Source organism: Protopterus annectens, chromosome 4.part0, assembly GCF_019279795.1.
Source record: "Protopterus annectens isolate FY-2018-M chromosome 4.part0, PAN1.0, whole genome shotgun sequence".
In the NCBI taxonomy this organism is placed as follows: Eukaryota; Metazoa; Chordata; order Ceratodontiformes; family Protopteridae; genus Protopterus; species Protopterus annectens.
In genome coordinates this window covers 1,098,031,188-1,098,054,635 of record NC_056733.1, presented here as the reverse complement: position 1 = coordinate 1,098,054,635, position 23,448 = coordinate 1,098,031,188, and the positions used below count along the sequence as shown (strand labels likewise).

At 41.1% G+C, this 23,448-nt stretch overlaps 1 protein-coding gene across 1 annotated transcript; it reads right to left on the bottom strand.

Annotated features, from left to right (window-relative positions):
* Positions 1–14,715: 14,715 nt before the first annotated feature.
* Positions 14,716–17,145, bottom strand: LOC122800416 (protocadherin gamma-C5-like). Its single transcript, XM_044069863.1, has one exon. It carries the CDS (start codon positions 17,143–17,145, stop codon positions 14,716–14,718), a length of 2,430 nt encoding a protein of 809 aa, XP_043925798.1.
* Positions 17,146–23,448: the final 6,303 nt, after the last annotated feature.

Here is a 23,448-nt window from a genome sequence, read left to right as displayed (position 1 = left end):
AGATTGAAAAATTCTCTATCCAATGCCTGTAGCATATTAAGCTGATAGCGGCATTTATGTAAGCTATCTTCCCTGCTACAAATTTTACACCACAGCATTTCTACATCACTGGTTCCCAAGCCTGGATATGGCTTGGCCCACTACGCCTACCTCATGGTGTTTCACTAAAGATAACCTGAGCCTAGCAATTTAACCAGTTGTACTTGCTAGTCTAGTGGCTTCTTGACAAATGAAGCAATTATACTGTGGGTCCTTCGCTGAAATATGCGTTTTTCTGGTCACTAGTACACCAGATCATTTTGATCACTATGGACCTTTATGGTACCGACTGTTCCCTAGCCTGGCCACTGCCCTTGGTAATACACCACCTTCATAATGTTTTTCCTTTAGTTCTAACTAAGAGCAAGCTTACCTATCTAGCAGCAACTACTTGTAAAGTAAAAATTCATAGGTATTTAAGGCTGCCGCTGGCTTCTGTAACAAGCCGACAACGGCACAGACTGCCTCTGGCTTTTTAACACTCCATCTTCGGCAATTTTATTAATCCTGGCTTGTGTAACAAGCCGATTAAAGTATAGTGGAAAATTCATAGGAATTAAAGACTGCTGCTGGCCTCTGTAACAAGCCGACAACGGCACAGACTGCCTCTTGCTTTCTAACAAACCAACCTTGGCAATTGATTTTTTCCTGGCTTGTATAACAAGCCAATAAAGTAAAGTGGGAATTCTCATGTATTAGAGACTGCCGCTGGCTTCCGTAACAAGCCGACTATGGCACAGACAGCTTCTGCCTTTTCTTAACAAGCCGACTATGGCTATTTCATAAATTATGGTTTGTGGAACAAGCCGAAAAGGTAAAGTGGAAGTTTCATAGGTATTAAGGCTGCCACTGGCATCTGTAACAAGCCGACAATGGCACAGACTGCCTCTGGCCTTTTAAACAAGCCGATTACAGCACTTTTACTATTCCTGGCTTGTATAACAAGCCGATAAGGGCACCGACTGCCTATGACATTATAACAAGCAGACTATAGCAAATTTAGTAATTCCCTATTCTCAGGCAGATCCTACTCTGAGCATAACCATATTCACCTTGTTTTTTTTCCATAACTGGTAATTTGCTCTTGAGCGGCACCTCCTAAGCGCTTACTCTGAAGCCTAGTTTTTTTCTTTCACTCTATTCCTGATTAGCTGTTACTGTGTAATTTCATGGTCTTTCTAGCCTGTCCTGACCCAGCACAGTCCTCCGTAGTGTTTGTGTAATTGATGACTGTCTATTGCTGCTATTAAATAGGTAGGAATAACTTTTACTTGTACCTTCTTGTTACCACTAATTCTAGGGACATATAAATCTTACTGAAAGTGTTTTATTGCCATGCAGCATTTAAATAATTGCTTGACTATGTTTTTCATCTGCTGCTACCAGGGTTAGGTTATTGTGTAACTGCTATTTTTTAACTTATCTGCCTCTGTGAATGACTAGTTCCATCTGATATACAAGGATATTGCGCTGTTTAATTGCTATCTACATATAAGTATAGGTATAATATACTCTGTACTGTTTTATTTGCTATCTACATATAACTATAGGTGAATGTTTTAGTATTATATACCCACTCTTAACTTGCTATGTGCTAACTCATGTTTCTAATAACTTCCTTGTCTCTCTTGCCTCCTTAAGTTCCCTGCTCTACTTGTGCTTCCAGCACTAATCAGTTTGAACCTAAAGGAACCCCTGCAACTAACTGCGACACACTTCTCAGCCTATCTGCCCTACAAACCCTATAACAAGGATACAAGAAAGTATGTGTATTAAACAACTCCTGCCTGAATTGCCATTATACTAGTGTACCGCTGCTACAGGTGGTAATTTACGTATTGAGCTAAGGCAGCCAGCATCCAGCAACCCCCCCCCCATTCTATACATAAATCACTCTCTCTCTCTCCCATCCTCCTTAGAATCCTTCCTTTTGCACTAAGCGCCCACCTTTCCCCTGATTTCTCCATCTGACTCCTTCCTACATCTGCCTGCTTTTTTAGGCCTGTCCACTAGGTGGCACCCTTTACCCAGCCTCACTCCCTTCTCATCCTCTCTATTACCTAGCTTCTTACCCAATTTCTCCTTTTATACCTGCACTTGCTATCCTATTCTCCCACCTCACTTTGTTCTACTTATTGTCTACTACTACCTTTCCTAGGAACACCTCCCTCTGGCTTTTATCTCATCTGGCTTTGAAAGCTTACCTTCACATATTTAGTCCTGCTGATTGTTTTTCCTCTACAACTGCTCCAGTCTCTGTGTCTACCCGCTCAATTCGCCCTGCGGGCTCACTCCGCTCCCCTCCCTGCCCCCAATTCTCACCCTCCCCCAGAGGTCCTACTCTTATACTATCTAACCACACCCTTTCCTCTTCCCATTACCCCTCTCCACTTCCTATTGGACATCTTCTCTTTCATCTCCTATCCCTAACCACTCCCCTCCATAATCTCCACTCCCTCCTATCTTTACTTACTCCCACCTTACATACTTACATCTACACATATATAGAACAAATAGCCAATCCTTATAAATGGCTAATCCAACCAACCCTCTTCTAATTCTACTCTGTTTTACTATTTTACCACTACCACTTCTAACCAGTGCCTATCTACTCTCGTCATATGAACACCCAATATATCCACATACTAACTACCCCAATCAACAAACCAACTCTCAAACCTCACCACACCTACATGACCATGCAAACATAACATGCTCACCTCGCTACCTACATGCAAAGTATCATATAAAATATTAAATATAATACACTATATCTCAAAAGAGTGTTACCTCTTTACAGCAAATTCCCTAACCCAAGCTATCAAGTACAACTCCTCACAGTAAAGGACGGTGATATTCATCCTAACCCTGGCCCAACAGCAACCCCTATCTCCCTTCACAACCATAATTAATCTTGAAATTATCCCCTTACCAAACCTTCAAACTCTCTCCTACTAGCTCATCTTAATATAAATAGTATCAACAACAAAGTGACAACTCCATGCTCTCCTAGAAGTATATTCCTTTGATATTATCTGCCTAACAGAAACATGGCTAAAACCTGCCATCAAAGATAATGAAATTATCCCACCTGGATATAATATCCTAAGAGTTGACAGAGTAGCTAAGAAAGGTGGTGGGGTTGCTATTCTATTTAAATCTGGCTTGCAATTAACAACTTACAACTGTAATATACCCCTAGACTCCAATACTGAAATTCTCATCTCTAAACTTGAACTTAACAATGCTAAATCAGTCTATATTATCTGTATGTATTTGCCCCCTGGTAATAACATAACCACCTTGGAAAATATCCTCTACTGGCTATCCCAACACCTGCCTCAAGAAACCATAGTCCTAGGTGATATAAATTTAGACTGGAATTCCTATAACAGTACTCTTCCTACCACCCACATAAACCTATATGGTTTCTCTCAAACCATTACCCCCCCCCCCACCAGAATAAATAAAGCTAACAAGAAAGCAAGTATATTAGACTGGATTCTCACAAACAACCCCACTCACTACTATGAGTCTGGACCCTCCATGATGATTTAAGTGACCACTCACTTACCTACATCATCAGACTAAAAGCAAACACCCCTACTCCAATCTCTATCAAACAAATTAGATCCAAAAAGAAATTTAACCCTGACCTGTTCCAAATGGAACTAAGAGCATACAATTGGGTTCCCTTAAAACAACTTCCATTAGATGAAGCTGTTAATTTCTTTAATTCTACCTTTCTAGCCATTCTTAATCACCACGCCCCATCCGGATCTATTAGAATTAAGGCCAAGTCTGCCCCATAGCTTTCCTATGAAACCAAACACAAAATTCATCTCAGAAATAAACATTGGGCAAAATGGAGAAAGACTAAAAACCCCGCTGACCAACAAACCTTTAAACAGCTAAGAAATGACACAAAGAAGGCCATACTCTCTGATAAACAAAACTACTACTTACAATATCAACAGCCTAACCACAACACATAGAAATTTTGGGCTAGCATTAAGCAGTTACTCCACCCAGGTCAAGCCACTACACCTAACCCTCAACATACAGATAGGAAAAATCCCATTCATGCAGCTAATACCTTCAATACCTTCTTTACAGATGCTATCCAAACACTAGCTAGTCACCTATCACAGAATACCTCCACATTACCTTCATACTCCTCTACCCCACCTCTCAGTTTTGGTTTCAAACCTGTCCCAACCACATTTATCCAAACCCTACTGAATAAACTGAAACCATGCTCCCCTTCTGCAGACCTACTGCCTTCCGAATATCTACATATATCATCCAAGGCTGTTGCCTATCCTATTTCCATACTGATTAACAGTACTATTACTGAAGGTTACATCCTCACCTTATGGAAAGCCTCCCATATTATCCCCCTACATAAGGGTGGACATTCTACTGAGCTATCAAACCATTGCCCCATTGCCCTACTTTCACCTTTAGCTAAAATTATGGAAAAATGTATCCATAAACAACTATTCCACCAATTAATAGAAAGCAATCTACTTTCTAACTGTCAACATGGATTCAGACCTTCACACAGTACTACCACTGCCCTCCTTTCCTTTACTGACTACATTAACAGGAACCGAAACCTGAATAATCTTTCTTCTACTCTATTTATCGACCTGTCTAAAGCATTTGACATGGTAAACCACCAGATTCCGATTAACATACTTAAATCTCTGTCATTAAACCCACTTTCCATAAAATGGTTCCAATCCTACCTTGACAAACGACAGCAAGCAGTACTTTGGCATAAATCCTTATCCACCCATCTACCTGTTACCTTAGGTGTCCCTCAGGGGTCCATACTAGGACCTCTTCTTTTCTCTATATTTATTAATGACCTTCATCTAGCTATCCCACAAGCCACTTGCACACAATATGCTAACGATTCCACATTATTATGCTCCGCTACATCCTCCCATGACCTTCACTCTCTCACCCAAAAAATAATCAACATAGTTGAACAATGGTTCACTCAACATTGCCTTCTTTTGAACACAAAGAAAACCAAACTCCTCCTCTTCACTCCTACTCAAAAGTCCTCTCCTCTATATTTCTCTGTGACATCTACCAATGGCACAATAATACCTCCAGACTTCACCACCAAACTACTAGGGGTCACCATCGACAATAACCTGAATTTTAACATCAACATCAAAAATACTATAAAGACTGTCAACAAAAAAATTGGCACTCTCTATAGGATTAAACGCTTCCTTTCCCCTACTGCTAAAACTATCGCCCACACTCACTTGATCTCTACTCTCCTTTATGCCTCACCTATTTTTACTAATTTCTCCAAGAATAATCTTAGCAAATTAGAAATGTCCTATAATAACATTGCTAGATTTGCTACAGGCAACCCATTTCAAACCCACCATTGTATAAACTTAAACCAGATAGGATGGTTAGAACTTCAACACCTGATTAAATTTCACCAACTAGCCATTGCCCACAACATTCTCTATAAACCTTCCAGCACTCCAAGTTTAACAAACCTAATTACCCCCTATAAAAATCTGACGTCCTTACACTCGTCACACAAACTTCTTGTATACACCTCTAAACCTCATAACAGGGTTGGGGATTCTCTCTTCTCTAATACTGTAGGTAAATCCTGGAATTGTCTCCCTAATGACCTCACCTCACTCACCTCTTTATCTCTCTTTAAAAACAGACAAACTTTACCTCAGATCATACTGGCTATGCCCCTGTGCCAAACCTGACTAGTCCTATACCTCTACAAACTCAACTTACCTATCTAGTCCTTACTATCCTCTGTTACATCTTCCATCTGACTATACTTTTCTTATCTATCCTTTTCTACATTATTTATATCCTATTTACATACCTTTTCTTAAGTAAATCCATTCTATCTTCACTACACATCCAACTTCCTTTTCTCTATTTCCTACCTAACCTGTACTATGTCTCCATACACTCTACTCATACTGTTTTTTAACTCCTAACCTCAGTGTACATCCTTTTAAAATCATCCAGGCTTTTACTGCACTGTACCATTGTCAATGACTTTTATTTTACTATGATAATTGCTATTTTTTATTATTATAATACCTGATGTTTATGTATTGTTTGTAATTATACTTTTGAAACATGTCTTTGGAGCTTTTCTCCCTGGGCCTCTACTGAAAATGGACATATATCCAGTTAGACTAGCCCAGTCAACAAATGTAAAATAAAAATAAAAATAAAATAAATAAGGTTCAGCAGGCAGGATCTCATCTTGACAAAGCCAAACTGTGTGGAGTCAAGAGTTTGGAGACTGCCTATATCTTTGTTAAGCATGTCCATGATGATGCGCTCCATAGCTTTGCATAACAGACTCACCAGGCTAATGGGGAGATAGTTCCCAGGGTCAGAAGTTGCTCCCCCTTTATGGAGCAGGATGACTGTAGCAGTGCACCATTCATTAGGGACATAGCATAAGGTAAGGCTGTGATTGAATAGGGCACACAGATGTGATGCCTGTTCATTTTGTAGCTCATGTAGAACTCAGCCAGGGATATTATCAGGTCCCATGGATGCTGTATTCTTGGCTTTGGACAATGGAGCTTTTACCTGTGCTGCAGAAATGGTGGGTACCAGGCTTTCTTCTGGTATTGTGATAGGGCCCTTAGGGGGAGAGAGGAGTAAAGTAGGCACTGAATCTGTCACCCATTATGTTGGCTATATCTGTTGGCTAAGTATAGGAGGTTCCATTGTGCAATAACTCAGAGCAAATCTGGGTAGTGCCTTGGAGGATTTTAATATAGCTATAGAAGGCTTTGTGATTGTTTTTGGTATCAGCCACAATTCTGCCTTCATAGCTGTCTTTACAGGATTTGATAAGGGATCTCAGCTTTTTGTTGAGACTGATAAGGGAGGTTTTCCAGTCTTTTGGTTTCATTTTTTTCTGCAACAGTTTCTTCCTTCTGTTGTAGAATTTATTGATGGCTGGGGACCACCAGATTGGCTTCCTTTTTTGGAGGAGAGCATCTATTTGGTATGGCAAGGTCCATGCATTTGTGTACGTGCTCATACAGTGCACGGTGTATGATTCGGCAGTCATACAGCTATTTTCCATTGGCATGGGTGCCAAGAAGTTATCCACTTCTGTTTTAGGAGCCCAAAGTCTGCTTTAGAGAAGTTTTTTCAGGGTAATCACCTTAGCGGGGGTTGTAGGTGAGATGGAGATTTCCATGGTGATCAGTTTGTGGTCAGACTTAACCAGGGAGGAATTGACTATAGGTGTGGAGCAATGGTCTCCCATGTTGGCGAAAACCAGGTCAAGGATGTTGCTTCCTCTAGTGGGGGTCAGAATGAGCTGGTCCAAGGCACTGGAATCGATAAATTCCAGAAAGGGTTGGGCCTGTACATTGGTACTTGAATAGTTTTCTCAGTTGATGGAAGGGTAGTTGAAACCACCCAGTATGATAGTATTGGGTTGGACCTTGATGGATTCCAGGGTGCATAGGAACTTGGAGTGAGAGTCTAGGGACATGTTTGGGGTTCTGTAGCAGGCTATGACTGGTATCACCATCTTACCCAGTGTTAGTTTTACCTGAAGTGTCTCGGATGCATTATGCTGGGCTACTAGCCTAGAGGTGTGCATATCCTTTAAGAATATGGCCACTGCCAGACATATTCTGGGGCTGAAAGGTATGAAACGAGTTGTAGCCTGAGAGTGCAGGGATGCTTTCTACCTCTTTAAATCAGCACAGATGTCGACATTCTCCATTTTGAGGAGACAAGCAAGTGTATCTTGAGATTTAGACTTCTAGCATTCAGCAGCATGACCCTTGGGTTGCATTTGTATGTAGTTGTTATGGTAGAATTTTGGTCTTTGGAACACTGCCTAAAAAAGTCACTATAGGGCTAGAAAGAGCCTTAGCCAGTACCCGGAATCCCAGGGGTGATAGATGCAGGCCATCTTTGGCAAAGCATTGAGGTCTGTTGATCATATCGTCCCAGGCAGACAGATACTGGATCCCCTTAGAATGACACCAAAAACTTAGCCAATTGTTGAAATCAATCATTTTGTGCTCGTACTGTGGTATCATTCTGGGTGACAGTAGAATACTGCTCAGGGCTAGGGACATACCTGCCTGGGCCACATAATCCGAGAGTTCCATCACATCTCTTTCCATATAGTCCAGGGAGGTACGTCTCAGGTCATTCACACCCACATGGACAATGACTGAGTCATATTTGTACTTGTTGTGGAGTGACCTGAGTGCATGTGTTATGTGGTGGATACTGGCACCTGATAGACAACTGACTGTCACCTTCTCCTTGTTCAACCTAGTGAGTGGGACATCAGTGTGCCTCACAATTGAGTCTCCTATGATTAGTGCATTGGGCAAAGGTTTTGCCTTAAGGGCTTAGGTTGAGGGGCACACTGTGGTGGTGGGCTATGTGTTCTGGGGTTTTTTGTGTGTTGTGGTTGTCGAGTGCATTTCTGTCTCAGGGGTCTCTGTTGTTTGGGTAAATTTTTATTGAAAGCCTCCACGAAAGTGGGTGTATGGTTTGTGTTTCTATGTGTGGGTTGTGATGGTTGGTGTTTTTGTGGGCTGTGTGTTATATGTAGAGAGTTGCAGGTGTTGACCTTCTCCTCTTGACCAGCTAGTCCAGTGTTGGTTGGAGCATGCACTGCTTCCAGTTTGGTGATATAAGTGTATTGCATCTTTCACAGGTATGAGTTTTGGGAGGTAAGAGGAGAGGGTTGTCTGTGTACATTAGACAGTTGCGACACTGTCTCATAATGCCCAAGTGCACCAGGTTAGCAGGAGAAAGCACAGGAAATTGCCCTACAATCATACCAGGAGTGGTGGTCATAACTAATAAGTACTTTTTAAGGAGTCCTTAGCAACTCTCCCATTTTAACTAGAGGTCTTCTTTTTTTTGGACCCTCACAGTGTTAGGATAGTTATCACCTTATTCTTAACTTGCCTTTCAATGGCAAAATTATTGAGAAAGTTATTTTACGCACAACAACCTTTAAGAGGTCATTATATATATATATATAATCCTTTTCATTTCGGAATTTGAAATTTTCATAGTAAATGAGATCACTTTTAGATCTTTTAGCAAAGGGTGAAGTTCTTATTTAGTTTTGGTCCTCCTTAACCACTTCATATCACTTGACATACTAGAGCATGGCAACCTGATGGAATGACTTCAGTTGTACTGTGGTCTATCTGTTACCATCCTCAACTAGTTTACCCCCTAATTTTCCGGGCATCCAGATGGATAATGAACTTGGGGTCCCACAGAGTTCTATTTTGGGTCCATTGCTATTTAATGTGTAAGTGCTGCCTTTATTATATCTTCTTAGAGGGGGGGGGATGAGTACCATCACTGCTGTCGGATTATGCACATCTACACATCTCTTTCCCCCAAAAGCCTGTCACACTCATAATCTGTCTTTAACTACAAGGTAATCTGTTGAAGCACATATTGAACAATGATACCTTAACTGTTTGTGACACTCCCAGGGACTCTAACGCTCCACCTCAGCCTTCTTGCTTTTGTAGGAGTGAAATATTTAATCTTGTTTCTACAGTAAACCATATCTGTGTAATTTTCAGTAAAAGGCTAACTGTTTAGGACAATCATCAGCCTTGGATATGCCCACTTGCAACTCTCCCAGTATCAACTATTCTGGTTGAGGACCTTTCTGTCATTGTTCTTGCTTTGATCTCTTTGCATCATGGCCATTGCAATGTCCTTTACTTGGGTTTACCTAATACTAAACTTGATTAATTGTAGCTGGTACAAACATCTGTTGAATGTTTAATTTACTGGTATTTCTGTTAACATATTATTACTGTTGAGCTTCAGGGTTTTAGTAGCTGACTATTACAATTAGTACTAGCAGCAGTAAACAGTATGAATGTATGTGTGTATGAATGCATTGTGTATGTATATATTTATTTGCTTGCTTTCAATATTCTGTTGCTGGATTGTGGTCCTAAATGACTTAGCCCTCTTACATCTAACAGCTGCTGGTTCCTTTTTAGCTGTCCACTGGACTTTTCTCAGCCACTTTAGAACTGATAGTGACTCTGAGTGCAATTTGAATCTTCTGCCATTAGATTATTTGGCTACCAAGCCCTACACTCCTGTAATTTTCTGTTTTCATGCATTTAAAGAATGCACAATTTGGTCAGCTTTCAGAGGCTCACTAAAATGACTTATAGGTTCATAGGTAGGTACTAGGCTATTTGCCCGAAGGCATTTATAAGCCTAGCCAGAATGTGTTGGCTGTCACCGCCCCCTTAGATTAGTTCCCTGTGCCTCTGTCCAGCAGAGCCACCGAAGTGATCCATGGGGTAAACTTTCTGATTCCCATCCACTAGTCAAGGTTTCTCTTGAAGAGGGTTAGTGAGGAGCTCTGCCTAATGTAGACTGGAATCTTGTTCCAGAGCATGGGAAGTCTCCGGGACAGGAATCTATCCCTCCAGCACATCCTATTTATTGTTGTGATGAGTTTAGATCCTTGGAACATGTGGCTCGAGGGGATATAGTTTTCTTTAGGTGGAGCATGTCCATCAATTCTGGGTTGGACATGGCCTTGTATGTCAGGCAGAGATCACCTCTGAGTAGGCGGTATGCAACCGAGTACAGCTGGAGTTTCTTCATTCGAGCTGCATAGGACATCTGCTTGAGGCCAGTGATCCTCTTGGTGAGGTACTTCTGTGGTCTTTCCAGTTGTTGCAGGTGTCTTGTAAGGTGCATCCCAAATGGGGCATTGTACTCTATGATTGGTCTGATGAGTGATGCTTAGATGGGCCCAATGACCTCTTTTGATCTGGATGCAAACCCTTTTGTGATTAAGTGGGCCACATAGAACGATTTTCTAACCACTTTGGCAATGTGATTATCAAAGGAGAGGTTACTATCTACTTGAGTCCCCAGATCCCTTATTACGTCTTCCATATTTAGGGGTCTACCATGGTTGTGGTAGTTTGTGGGTACTTTGTTTTTTCCAAAGGGGATGACTATGCACTTTTTGGCATTTATCTTGAGGCCATGGTTTTGACACCAGGTATCGGTCTCAGTAAGACCCTTTTGGAGGATGTCTGTGTCAGCCAGAGAGTCAATTATAGCCTCTAGTTTGCAGTCATCTGTGAACTTGGTCAGCCATAGTCCTCCTGTGCTTGCCTGTACTTCTGAGAAGTATATGCCAAACAGGAGGGATCCTAGGACTGAGCCCAGGGGAATGCCACTTGTAACCAGTTTAAAGTCAGACCTAGCTTCCGCAACTCTTACCATGTGGGTTCTGTAAGTGAGCCAGTTGGCAACCCATCTCGTGATGCAGGGGTTTATGTTCAGGCTTGTGAGCTTGTCTATAATACCTGAGTGGGGAATGGTGTTGAAGGCCTTTGTGAGGTCTAGGTAGGCTGTGTGGACCACTTTTCCCTCGTCTATAGCCTTGGTAACTGTCTCAAAGAAGTCCACCAAGTTTAGGAGGCATGATCTGCCCTTAACAAAGCCAAACTGGGTAGGGTCCAGTGTTTGGAGGTTCCCAATGTTTCTGTTAATGAGATCCATGATGATGCGCTCCATAGCTTTGCAGACCAAGCCAGTCAGGCTTATAGGGCAATAGTTCCTGGGGTCCGTTGTGGCTCCACCTTTGTGGAGCGGAATAACCATTGCTGTGTGCCACTCTGTGGCCATGTAGCCTGTGGAGAGGCTCAGTTTAAACAGTGTGCTTATGTGAGGGGGTTAGTTAATCTTTGAGCTCATGTAGGACGCAGCCTGGGACACCATTTGGTCCCATTGATGCTGTGTTTTTGGCTTTGGAGAGGGCTGTTTTAACCTGTCTGTGATTTCAGAGGCACTACATTCTTCTGGTATAGTTATGGGCCCTTTTGGGGGGTGAGAGGAGGGTGAAGTTTGCACTGAACCTGTCTGCCAGGATGTTGGCTATATTGGTTGGTTCAGTGTATTTTGTGCCATTCTGCACTAACTCCGAGCAGATCTGAGAATTGCCACTTAGATTCTTGACATAGCTAAAGAATGCCTTGTGGTTATATTTGGAGTCCATGGCAATTTTTCATTCGAAGCTAGCCTTGGATGATTTTATGAGGGAACGTAGTTTCTTGCTGATAATGATTAGGGATGTCTTCCCTTCTTGGGATTTTACTCTTTTCTGTACTAGTTTCCTCCTTCTGTTGTATAGCTTGTTTATGGCAGGGGTCCACCACACTGGTTTCCTTTTCTTGCAGGAGTGAGTCCTGCTCTTGTTTGGGATAGCACGATCCATGCATTTTTGTAGGTGCCCGTAGAGTGCATTAGTAAAGGATTTTGCAGCTTGGCAGTGTTATCCTTTAGCATGGGGCCTTTGAAACTTCCCACCTTGGTCTTAAGTAACGTGAAGTTTGCTTTTGAAAAGTTTTTCATGGTGGTTTCTATGACCGTGGGTGGTGGTGGAATGTAGATATCCAGAGTGATTAGTTTATGGTCAGATCTAACCAGCAAGGGGTTGACCTCTGGTGTGGAACACTGGTCACCCATGTTGGTGATGACCAGGTCCAATATGTTGTCACCTCTGGTGGGGGTGTTGACCAGTTGATCCAGGGTCTTTGAGTTTATAAATTCTAGGAAATGTTGGGCACGGGAGTTTGTACTTGAGTAGTTCTCCCAGTTAATGTTTGGGTAATTGAAATCACCCGCTATCAGGGTGTTTGGTATGACCTTTATGTTTCCCAGTGTTTCCAGGAATGCGGAGTGGGGCTCCTGGGATATGGTGGGTGATCTGTAGCAAGCTATAATTTGAATAGCAGTTTTGCCCATTGTTAGTTGCACGTGGATGATCTCTGAAGCATCATGCTGTGCCTGGAGGTGTGGGTATCCTTGATGAATATGGATACTCCCCCACCTTTTGTATTTTGGTCCGGGTTTTTTGGCCGAAATGCATGGTATGAGTTGTAGCCTGGTAGTGCTGGGGTGGTCTCTGGAGCCTTAAACCAGGTTTCTGTTACTGCACATATATAGATTTTCTTCATACTGAGGAGTGCCTCGAGTGCATGCATTTTGAGGTTTAGACTTCTGGCATTGAGTAGCATTTGATTGGATGGGAGATAGGAAATTCACCCTGGGGATCACTTCTGTGGCTCTGCTCGACAGGGGCACAGGAAAATAATTTTCTTGGGTGGTGAAAGCCAGGGTACATTTTTGGCTAGGCTTATATAGGCCCTAGGGTCAATAGCCTAGTACCCTCCTATGAACCTATGAATTACCCTCAGTTTTTTGTTACTTGTGCTATTTATGGTGGTGGGTTTGTCTTTTGAGCCTTGCCTAAAAAAGGCACTATGAGGGTAGCAAGAGCCTTGGCCAGTATTCGAAAGCCTAAGGGTGACAGGTGCAAGCCGTCTCTAGTGAAGCAGCATGGCTTGTCGAGCATGTCATCCCAGACTGACAGACCCTGGATCCCCTTTGAATGACACCAGAAGCTTAACCAATTGTTGAAATTGATCACTTTTTCTCTATACCATGGTATCATTCTTAGTGAGGGCAGGATGCTACTCAGAGTCAAGGTCATACCGACCTGGGCTACTTGATCAGAGAGCTCCTCCATTTCTCTTTTCATGTAGTCCAGGGAGGTACGGCTCAGGTCATTCACACCAACATGGACAACGACAGAGTTATATTTGTACTTGTTCTGGAGTGACCTGAGTGCTTGTGTTATGTGGCAGATCCTGGCACCCAACAGGCAGCTAACAGTAACCCTCTCCTTCTTCAGCCTAGTGAGTGGGACGTCAGTGTGCCTGACTGTAGACTCACCTATTACTAGTGTGTTGGGTATGTTATCTTGCCTTAAGGGCTGTGATTGTGTGGCACACTGGTTTTGTGAAGTATGTGTTTCATGGTTTGTGTTGGGGGGTGGAGGTTGCTTGGATGTCTGCTTTGGAGGTCTCTGTTGCAGATTTTTATTTAGAGCCTCCGAGTATTATACTTGATGTCCCCTACTTTCACATTGATGGACAACTTGTATTTTAATAAATGTCTACTATTGTACCAAAGTACTGCTTACTTATATTACTTCTTATTGGACTTATAATTATTGTTCTTTACTTAACTTTACTATCACATTAATACTCCTAAATTTGAATTTTGGGTGCAAATAGACTTTGCTTTATAGCCTCATACCAGGGACCTGTTTTAAGTAAGATGAGAACTACAAAAGGATATGCATTAAAAGATTTTATTGCTGTAGCATGGGGCCCATGGCTAAATGTTCTCTGTTTAAGAAGTGAGTTATACTGAGTCTCGCCCTGGAGCAGTTTGCAACACTTTCAACAGTATAGTAGGTTTGGGGAAGAGATACAGAGACACACATCTGACTGGGCATATGTGAATATAGAAGGAAAAAATATATGGTGCATTTCAAACAATAAAATCAGTACAGTTTTATAAAACCTATAACGCATATAGTTCCACTTATTTCCACGTGCATAATGCAACTCTATAAATTAATATATCTATCCATAGATAAGCATATATTTATTAGATCACCCATACCATTCAAAACTGGCTGAGTAACAAATTTGGGGGATTAGTCGAACCCAAAGGTTATACATTTGTGCATTAGATTCAAATGATGCAACATATCTGCTCGCTTTAAACTGACATTTCTTTTCATTGAATCAGTTGTTCTAGGTATGAGCAAATGCTAAAAGTTTTGAGATCTCTTACCATGTTTGATGTATCCATGGGATAATCGGCTCTCAAAGTAGTATCAACATTAGTGTTGTGATCTGAAGCACTATTAGGTTTGACATAGAGGAGGTCATCTCCTTCTAAGAGTGGGGGAAAACAAGCCCTTACGTTTTCAGGTTGAGCTAGCAACCCCCGTGGACGCACTTCTACGTATTTGAGAGGGCCATCAGAATTTAGCTGTATTCGAAGACTTCCTGCAGAGTAATCGTATGGGTACTTGGGATCCATACTCTGATCTCTATAACAACAGCAAAGAGCTGCAGATCCAGAGGTCTCATCTTTTCGCTTTCTTAGACAGTTAATAGCAAGGACTGCGAACATTACAAATGAAATAAACGAAACTGCTACAATTGAGATTATTAGATACAATGTTACATCTGAAGTACCAGACGCTATAACGGGAATGTCCTTAAAAGATGAAAATCCCTCCTGTTGTTTTTCTTCCAATGATATTATGATTGTAACAGATGTAGAGAGATTTGGCTTTCCGTTGTCTCTCACCTCAACTATAATCCTTTTACTAGCTTCCAGTAAATCCTGCAAAATCTTAGATGTTCTGATTTCACCTGTATAGGGCGATATAAGGAACTCTTCTTGTGGAGGCTGAAGCCTGTAGGACAGCCATGCGTTATGGCCACTGTCCTCATCAACTCCTACAACCTTGGTCACCAAGTAACCCGCTGGTGCCGAGTGCGGGATTGTTTGCTGAATGAGAGATCCGTGAATAGATTTCGGATAGATAATTTTAGGTGCATTGTCATTTTGGTCAAGAATGAAGATGTGCACGGTCACATTACTCCTCAGTGGCGGGTTACCACCGTCCTCAGCTTGAATTTGTATTTGGAACACTTGTACCTCCTCATAGTCAAAGGAACGGGCACTGTACAGTGTTCCATTTTCTGAATTAATATAAAAATAAGAGGCTGCGTGCATATTTTGAATTTTCTGGTCTAGAATTGTATAGGAAAGTTTTGCATTTTTACCCTCATCAGAGTCATAAGCCATCGCCGAGCAAAGGAAGAGCCCGGGGTGATTGTTTTCCTTTACATGAGTGGTGTATGAGAGCTGTGGGAAATTTGGTGAATTGTCATTCACATCCGAAATTTCTATTAAAAGCTGTCTTTGGGTAGACAACAAGGGCGACCCTCTATCGGCAGCCTTTACTGTGATGTTATAGTAAGGTGTAGTCTCTCGATCCAATAAACCTTTTGTTACCAACGAGTAATGATCCTCGAATGACAATACGAGTTTAAACGGAATGTTAGGTGGTATCTGGAGGCTTACGCGCCCATTTTCACCAGAATCGTTGTCCCTAACACCAACTAAAGCAACAACAGTTTCTGGGGGAGCATCTTCTGGGATCGGGCTGGTTAATGAGTTTATGATCACTTCTGGGGCGTTGTCATTTACATCAACGAGTTCTACAATGACTTTGCAGTATTCTTCAGCAGCTGGGGAACCCCGGTCTCTTGCCATCACATGGATGATATATTGTCTGTTTTCCTCAAAGTCCAAAGGGTAATTTGTTCTGACCTCTCCAGTCTGTGTGTCTATGCTAAATATTTGATAGATGTTACTAGCTGTGTGACCCCTTCTGAATGAATAATCAATTTCTCCATTGACACCCTCATCTGGATCAGTTGCTTTCAGCTGGATAACAACAGTACCTACAGGCACGTCTTCCTGAAGTCTCACATTATAAAATGATTTATTAAAACGGGGAACGTTATCATTTGTATCAAGAACCTTAATTGTGATATTTACTGTACCTGATAGAGAAGGCTCTCCACCGTCGACAGCTGTTAATATTAAGCGATGCTCCGATTGTTGTTCCCTGTCTAAAGCCTTCTGCAACACAATTTCGGGCACTTTAGCTCCATCATCCTCGGTTTTTACCCTTAGACCAAAATGTTCATTTTTAGTTAGGCGATAGGTTGATAAAGAATTTGGCCCATCGTCTGGATCTTGTGCAACATCTAATCTAAAAGTTGTACCCACGTTCACTGCTTCGATTATTTCTAAAGTGATGTTTTCAGCTGGGAATCTGGGGGGATTGTCATTTATATCCAGTATTTCCACTTTCACACTGTGGATTTCCAGTGGGTTTTCCAATACCAGCTGGAGTTGCAGGAAGCAAGAAACGTCGTGACCGCAGAGCTGTTCTCTGTCTATCTCTTCTCCTACAAGTATAACTCCGTCGCTTGGATTTATTTTGAAATACTGTTTGTTGGATTTAGAAACTACCCTTAGATTTCGACCAGAAATATTTGGCAGGCGTAATCCCAAATCTTTAGCGACATTTCCGACAATTGAACTGCGATTTAATTCCTCTGAAATGATATAATGCATTTGCCCATAAATTATCTCCCAAAAGGAAAATACGAAAAATAAAGAGAACATTTGCTTTGCAATGCCCACTCGCAGATTTTTGTATTCCATCCGCAGTCTATGTTGATGATCTCCTAGATTCAATTAACGAAATATATTGTATCTTTATTACAGTTTAAAAAGAAGCCAGGTGAAAATGCAAAGGAGTGTGAGGCAGACCGGACACTAACACAGCAAACGCGCGCCTCCAGTAAAGTGTACGTTTCGGAAAGGGGGGAGTCGATTTCTAAACTGATTTCAGGATTTTATTGGCCGATAGCGCCACACAGCTTCAGCCAATGAAACTGTCATAACTTGCCTGCTTTTTTTCTTTTTTAGCTAAGCGTGGTGGGAATGGCGGACTGGTGCATAAAGAGGTACCCGTCCAGGAATACAGCCTAGTATTTTACTGTTGCATACACATTTCTCAACCACTTAATTAAGTAAAAAAAATATATATATATATATATATATATATATATATATATGGCAGAGCCATAAATAATGTGGAAAGTCCAAAATCAGGATCCGTTTTTAAATGTTACTCTATTTCACTTAGAAACATAACACATAGCTCTTAACTTCTTTGCTCAAGAATCAAAGACAATGTCAAAAATAAGGGAGGGGGCAACATCATGGAAATGTTTAAATATTAGCTTAATTCACTTAAAACAGTTAATAGAGCAACGTGTTCTTTGTCAACATGCATTTTCTGAACAACAAGGTATATACAACCCTAATGTCAGTCACAACTGACTGACTCCAACCCTCCGTGATTGAGAAAATCAAAAATTTTATGAGGGACAAGACAACAATATGAGGCCAAATCAAAGATAATCGATAGATACGAGGCAACAGAATAACTGCATTTACATTAGCATGCATGATTTTAAGAAATGGAATCCTAAAACCCTAATGCCTGGTATTGCTTAACGACTGAAGTCCTCAACAATTTGCGAGAAATTACTAATTCAACAGAAGTCAGCGTAAATATGTGAAGCAATTTCAAGAAAATTCTACAAAATCAGGGACACTTCAGATGTATGCTTAGAGACACCTTGTTTTGTTTGCTCCTGTTCTTTCTTTCTTTTTGTTATTGCTTTGCCTTTTGTTCTCTTACAATCGCATACATTAAAAAAGTCTTGAAATATATAAGAATACAGAACAGCACTGAGCAAGCTATATATTCAAGAAGAGAGGTTCACTCCTATATTTGCGCTCTGTTACAAAACTTCAAAAGCCTGTTACCGATACTATGTTGTTTTAGACACCATTCTGCATGTGGCTGGGAAACAGACTGTATTTAGGGGTCGTGGGAAGAAATAGCCAGGGAACTGTTATTGCTAGGCTTGTATAGGCCCTAGGGCCGATAGCCTAGTACCAACCTATGAACCTATTTATCAATTCCGTTTTATTAGCAAAACAAGCTAATTTCTATGTTAGCGTTAGATCTTCGGATATAATCTAAAGTTCTGGCTACAGGAACTAACAAGGCTTAAACTTCAAAACTTAGGACATGGTGGAGTCTTAAATCTTTTATAAGCTGCAACCATAGCTCTCAACCTTCCATCTCCATAATATGAAACACTGCCTCTCAAGATTTGGAAGAAATTGGGGAAATGTGGAGCCTTTACTAATAACTTCAGGTAGGAACTCACAGCATGGTTACTAACCTTTCTTCATACATAAAATTATTTTGATGAATTAATATGATTCTGTATTATTCGCTGTAGTATTTTTTGTTAAGAAACTATTCACAATGAATGGGTGACAAACCTTTTCAGTGAAGAAAAACAATGACACGTTTAAGACCAGAAATAAGGAATGTTCCATGTAGGAGGTTTGTTTGGCAGACATGGCTGCAACTTGCTCCTTCTCAATATTGCAATATCTGGCTTCTTCACCTTTCCACTTTGTTCAACAAAGAGGTTTCTAGTGTAAGAAATAACTCCAGATTGCTTTGGGGATAAATTCCACCGATCTTTCCACTATTTTTAATTGTAAGGTAAGATCTTTCTTTGATTTTCTTTGGTGTTCTTCTTACTGCTATGTAGGTTTTGGGTTAGGATTTTATGCTTTGCAATGACAATTACAAATTAAGACTTTTTCAAGTTTTGGTGGGCTTAGGCCCTTCCACACAGTCAAAGCTTCCATTATGATAAAGTGTGCTTGTGGAAAAACATAATATATTAATCAATGTTCCATCTGTTTAACCTGTCTTGGTTCACAGTACCACACCTGTCTTCTCTTATACTTGTGTAAAGATTACATACACCTAATCACTGTAGGTGTAACATCCTTGCAAACTATTTCATGTTACAAGACCTGCTATGACTGAAACAGGAGCCTCAAGGGTGACAACCATACTTGGCCTTTTTTTCCTTGAGTATAGTTGACTGGGGGATGTATAAGGTAACTGAAAAAGAACCCTGGCTCTATGTCATAGTGGGGTGAAAGCCCTGACTACAATTTAGCCAAACCAAGTTCGACCATTGTCTCAGTTGCTGAAGGAGTCAAGAAAGTAGCAGAAAGAACCAGCTTTTTGACAGTTTGCCTCTTCCAGGAAATATGAGCGTCTGTCCACAATTGGACATATCCCTGCTGATTGGCACATCACCAAAATTGTGAAGTAGAGTGCTACTACCATTTTGACATTGAACAGGGGCTGGAACTAATTGAAACTACATGTAGTTATGTGCATGATATCAGTAGCTCTGCCTATTGAGAGTATCCCATCAAAAATCCCCTGCCATAAAAGAGAGTGTATGTGATGCTAACAACTGCTCCTCTCCACCCATTATCCCTTCATGACCTGCAAGGGGTGCAGTCCTAGCCCTGATGGATACAACTGAGAACATTAAGGTAAAAGGAGCTACAACAGCAGCCCTACAGACTAGCTGATGGTGAGCTGGAGGGTACACAAAGGGGGTAAAAAAGAAATATGAGAAAGATGTGTTATGGAAGCAATTTATCTCAACACAGTATCCCCATGACTTGAATAAAGTTAAAAGCAATGAAGCACAAGCCTGGCATCAGACTGTCAGCTCTGACTGGTATGGAACCCACCACAATCATGGGGGATTCTTCCGTTTCTGTTAAGTAAGTCTCATTTTGGCAGTTGGTAAGTAAACATACATACTATGCTTATGGATTGTGAGTAAAAATAGATCCGCCACACCTCATTGATGCTAACATCCAGGGTGCCATGTGTGATGCCCACACTGGCCCATTAATCAAGGAGCCTCAATCCTCACCACTAACACCAGTGAGGGGCATCCACATTGGGGAGGATAACAAATTCACACATGGTAAAGTACAATTTCCCTTAAGAGCATACAGAGATCACAGTCAGTCTGAGGCTAGTTTCTCTCTTTCTCTCCAGATCCCCAATAAGACTCCCAACTGGCACAGCTATAGAGTGGAATCCTTAGCCAGGGATCTAAGCCAAGTCCTCCCAGCACTCCCTCTGTCCAACCAGTGCTTCGTGTCCCTGCCCAACACTCCTGGGGAAGGCTCGCACAGGTTCACTAGGTATGCCCCTTCTACCCAGGCTATAAGGTAGTAATCCACTGTACCAGAACCCCTAATATCAGCTACTAAAAAGGCCCTTACCAAAGGGTGTCTAATTATTACTGTGCAATATTATTATTCAGTTAGTAAGGGTGACCAGAACTTTTAAGGCTTATTGGAGTGGCTGTGTACAGTATCACTATATGCATGCAATGTACTCTAGAGCTTAAATTATCTCTACACAAAACAGCCACAGTTGAAATGTTTAAAATTATTTAATAATAAAAACACAAGACAATACTTCTTACTATACAGTGCTAGTCAAGTGTTCGGATATCACAGGAAAATGCTTAAAATAATACTGTAGAATAGCTCTGACATAAGTACAGAAAACAGCTCGATTAATTACTATTTTCTATCTTTTCCTAAGAGCAATTACAGTTCTAAATAAACTTACATATAGAGCAAAGCAGAGTACTGGTGAGTTGTTGTCAGCTTTAGACAAAATCCAAAAATGCTCTCTCTCTCTGAGACAGTGTTTTAAATCGATGATACATCACCGCTGACTCATTTTAGATTACATCATTCTTCTCTGGCTCCCAGGCTAACAGAAACTTAGAGTTTAACATATCTTTGATCTTGCACCTGGTCAGGAAACCACAGCAATTAAAGACATTATGTATGTAAAATCTAGCAATTAACTCTGGTATCAAAAGAATATAAAGAATCTGCTGGTCCAGACACCAGGGCTCCAAGTTTGAGATCAAAGTCATACAATGCTTGACTTATCAGCGTTCATCCAGCAGAGTGAACTGTTGTTGCATTTTTGATATTCAACATTTAACACAATTTTCTTACATTTAAGAGAACAAGCCCCTGGCTTATATTGATATTTACAAAGGATGGAATTATCTACACAATTCTGTCTAGCTATGCTGGCAGCCTTCACACCATGACAGGATGAAGCACATTGACTGAAGCTTCTGATTGATAAAAAAAAAAAAATTCAAGGAGGGCACCCCCCCCCTTGCACTACCCATGTGGGGTCTTTGTCCTTATTCCTCTTACTTATATATACTAACTTCATGGCTGCAAGACACCAGAGAAAAAAGCCCATGTCCAATGAATCACAGCCGGTACAAAGATAGAAACCACACTGGCAGAAATTCTAGACAAACGAAGTTCAGCACAGAGGAAATGAACTCCGACAATTAAACTCTTATCTACTTTACACTGTGTGAGACTAGAATGACCAAACATGATGCAGGTAAAAGTAGCAGATGCAGCCTGATGCAAGTATGTCATCAAACAATATCGTCAAAGTGTATTTCCTGTAATACTGCTTGTAAAGGGAAGGCTTGTGCTCCTTAATTCCTACCTAGTTATTAATAAGTGGGTTAGGTAGTTACAAGTCCCTGTTACAAATAGTGTTACACAGATAGAAAACTACCACTAATTAAAAATATGTTTCTCTTTGACCTCACTGGTACACTGTAAATATGCTCACGTTACAAGGATGATTACTGTAAAATGCATAAATGTAACTGCTTTCACATTCCACGTCCTTATTAGACTGCCAAGCAGCGAGGTACAATTATGCAGTTCATGTAAATGTTCTGGTATATAATTCACATAATGCAGTTCACTGGTCTTAACAATCAACAGCATTTTTTATTTAAATAACAAACTCTCCACCCATTGCAATCATCTCTTGTCCTTGATGTTAGGCAGACATATAGATTATGATTTACTGACTGATGCCATTCAATATGCATTGACAATAACTCCTTTAAAATTGCCAACACATTGCATCATCCTGATGTTGGTCACTAGAGATCATCTCCTTTATGCCTACCAAGGAAACATGGGCACTCCTGCTGCTGATCCCCCTGCACATACTCACCCAGTGCCAGTCCTGGTATAAATGTCCCCTAAATTAGTTTACCTGACACAAGTCTACAGTGCTGTTCGTCTACCAGGCATTTGCTTTCCAAACATCAGCACTGCATATTTTAGTACCACTAAAGTCTTTGAAGCAGGTATCTGCTTCACAGGTGCCTGTCCTACATGCACCACTCTTTCTTTCAACACAGTAGCCGGACATTGCTCCTCTATGCCTTTAGTCAAGGAAGCATCCATTTTATTAGCTGATGTTGTAACCCAAAATTATATTTCTTCTCTCACCCTGGTGCAAACATGGTACTCTTTGGTTCTAATTCCTTTCACCCCAGTTGCAGTTTCTTGGTGCAGAGAAGCAGTAAATACCAACAAGTGGTTCAAATCCTCAGTTTCAGGCTATCCTGATCCTAGTTAAAAACATGAAGCTAAGATAAGGATTTTGCAGCCTCTCTTGGAACCTGACTTTCTTTCTGAGAATGTGGATGAAGATAAGGATGAGATCTTTCCTCCATCTCCAGTGGAAGATTCTCAGTTGGAACATTCCTTACTGTATGCAAGAAAAAAAAAAGAAAGTTGATCCTGAAAAAAGTCTAATATGGCAACAAAGCCTCCCTTAGAGGTCATCCTGAAAGAAGATATAGTTATACATAGGATCACCATTTCACTGAGGCTTCAGTCCCCAGGAAGGCTAACTATATACTCTGCCTCTTCAAAGAAATGTCTACAGCTGAACACATCTAAGTTCAATGTGAGTGCTTCTGTGACAGCCCATAACAAGAATACCACTCCTCAGGCCCTAGCTGTTATGACCTTAAAAAGGAGTTCAGGCCTGTGGAACACTTTGGAAAGTGTGTTCATGTCCTCTACAATGTCCTC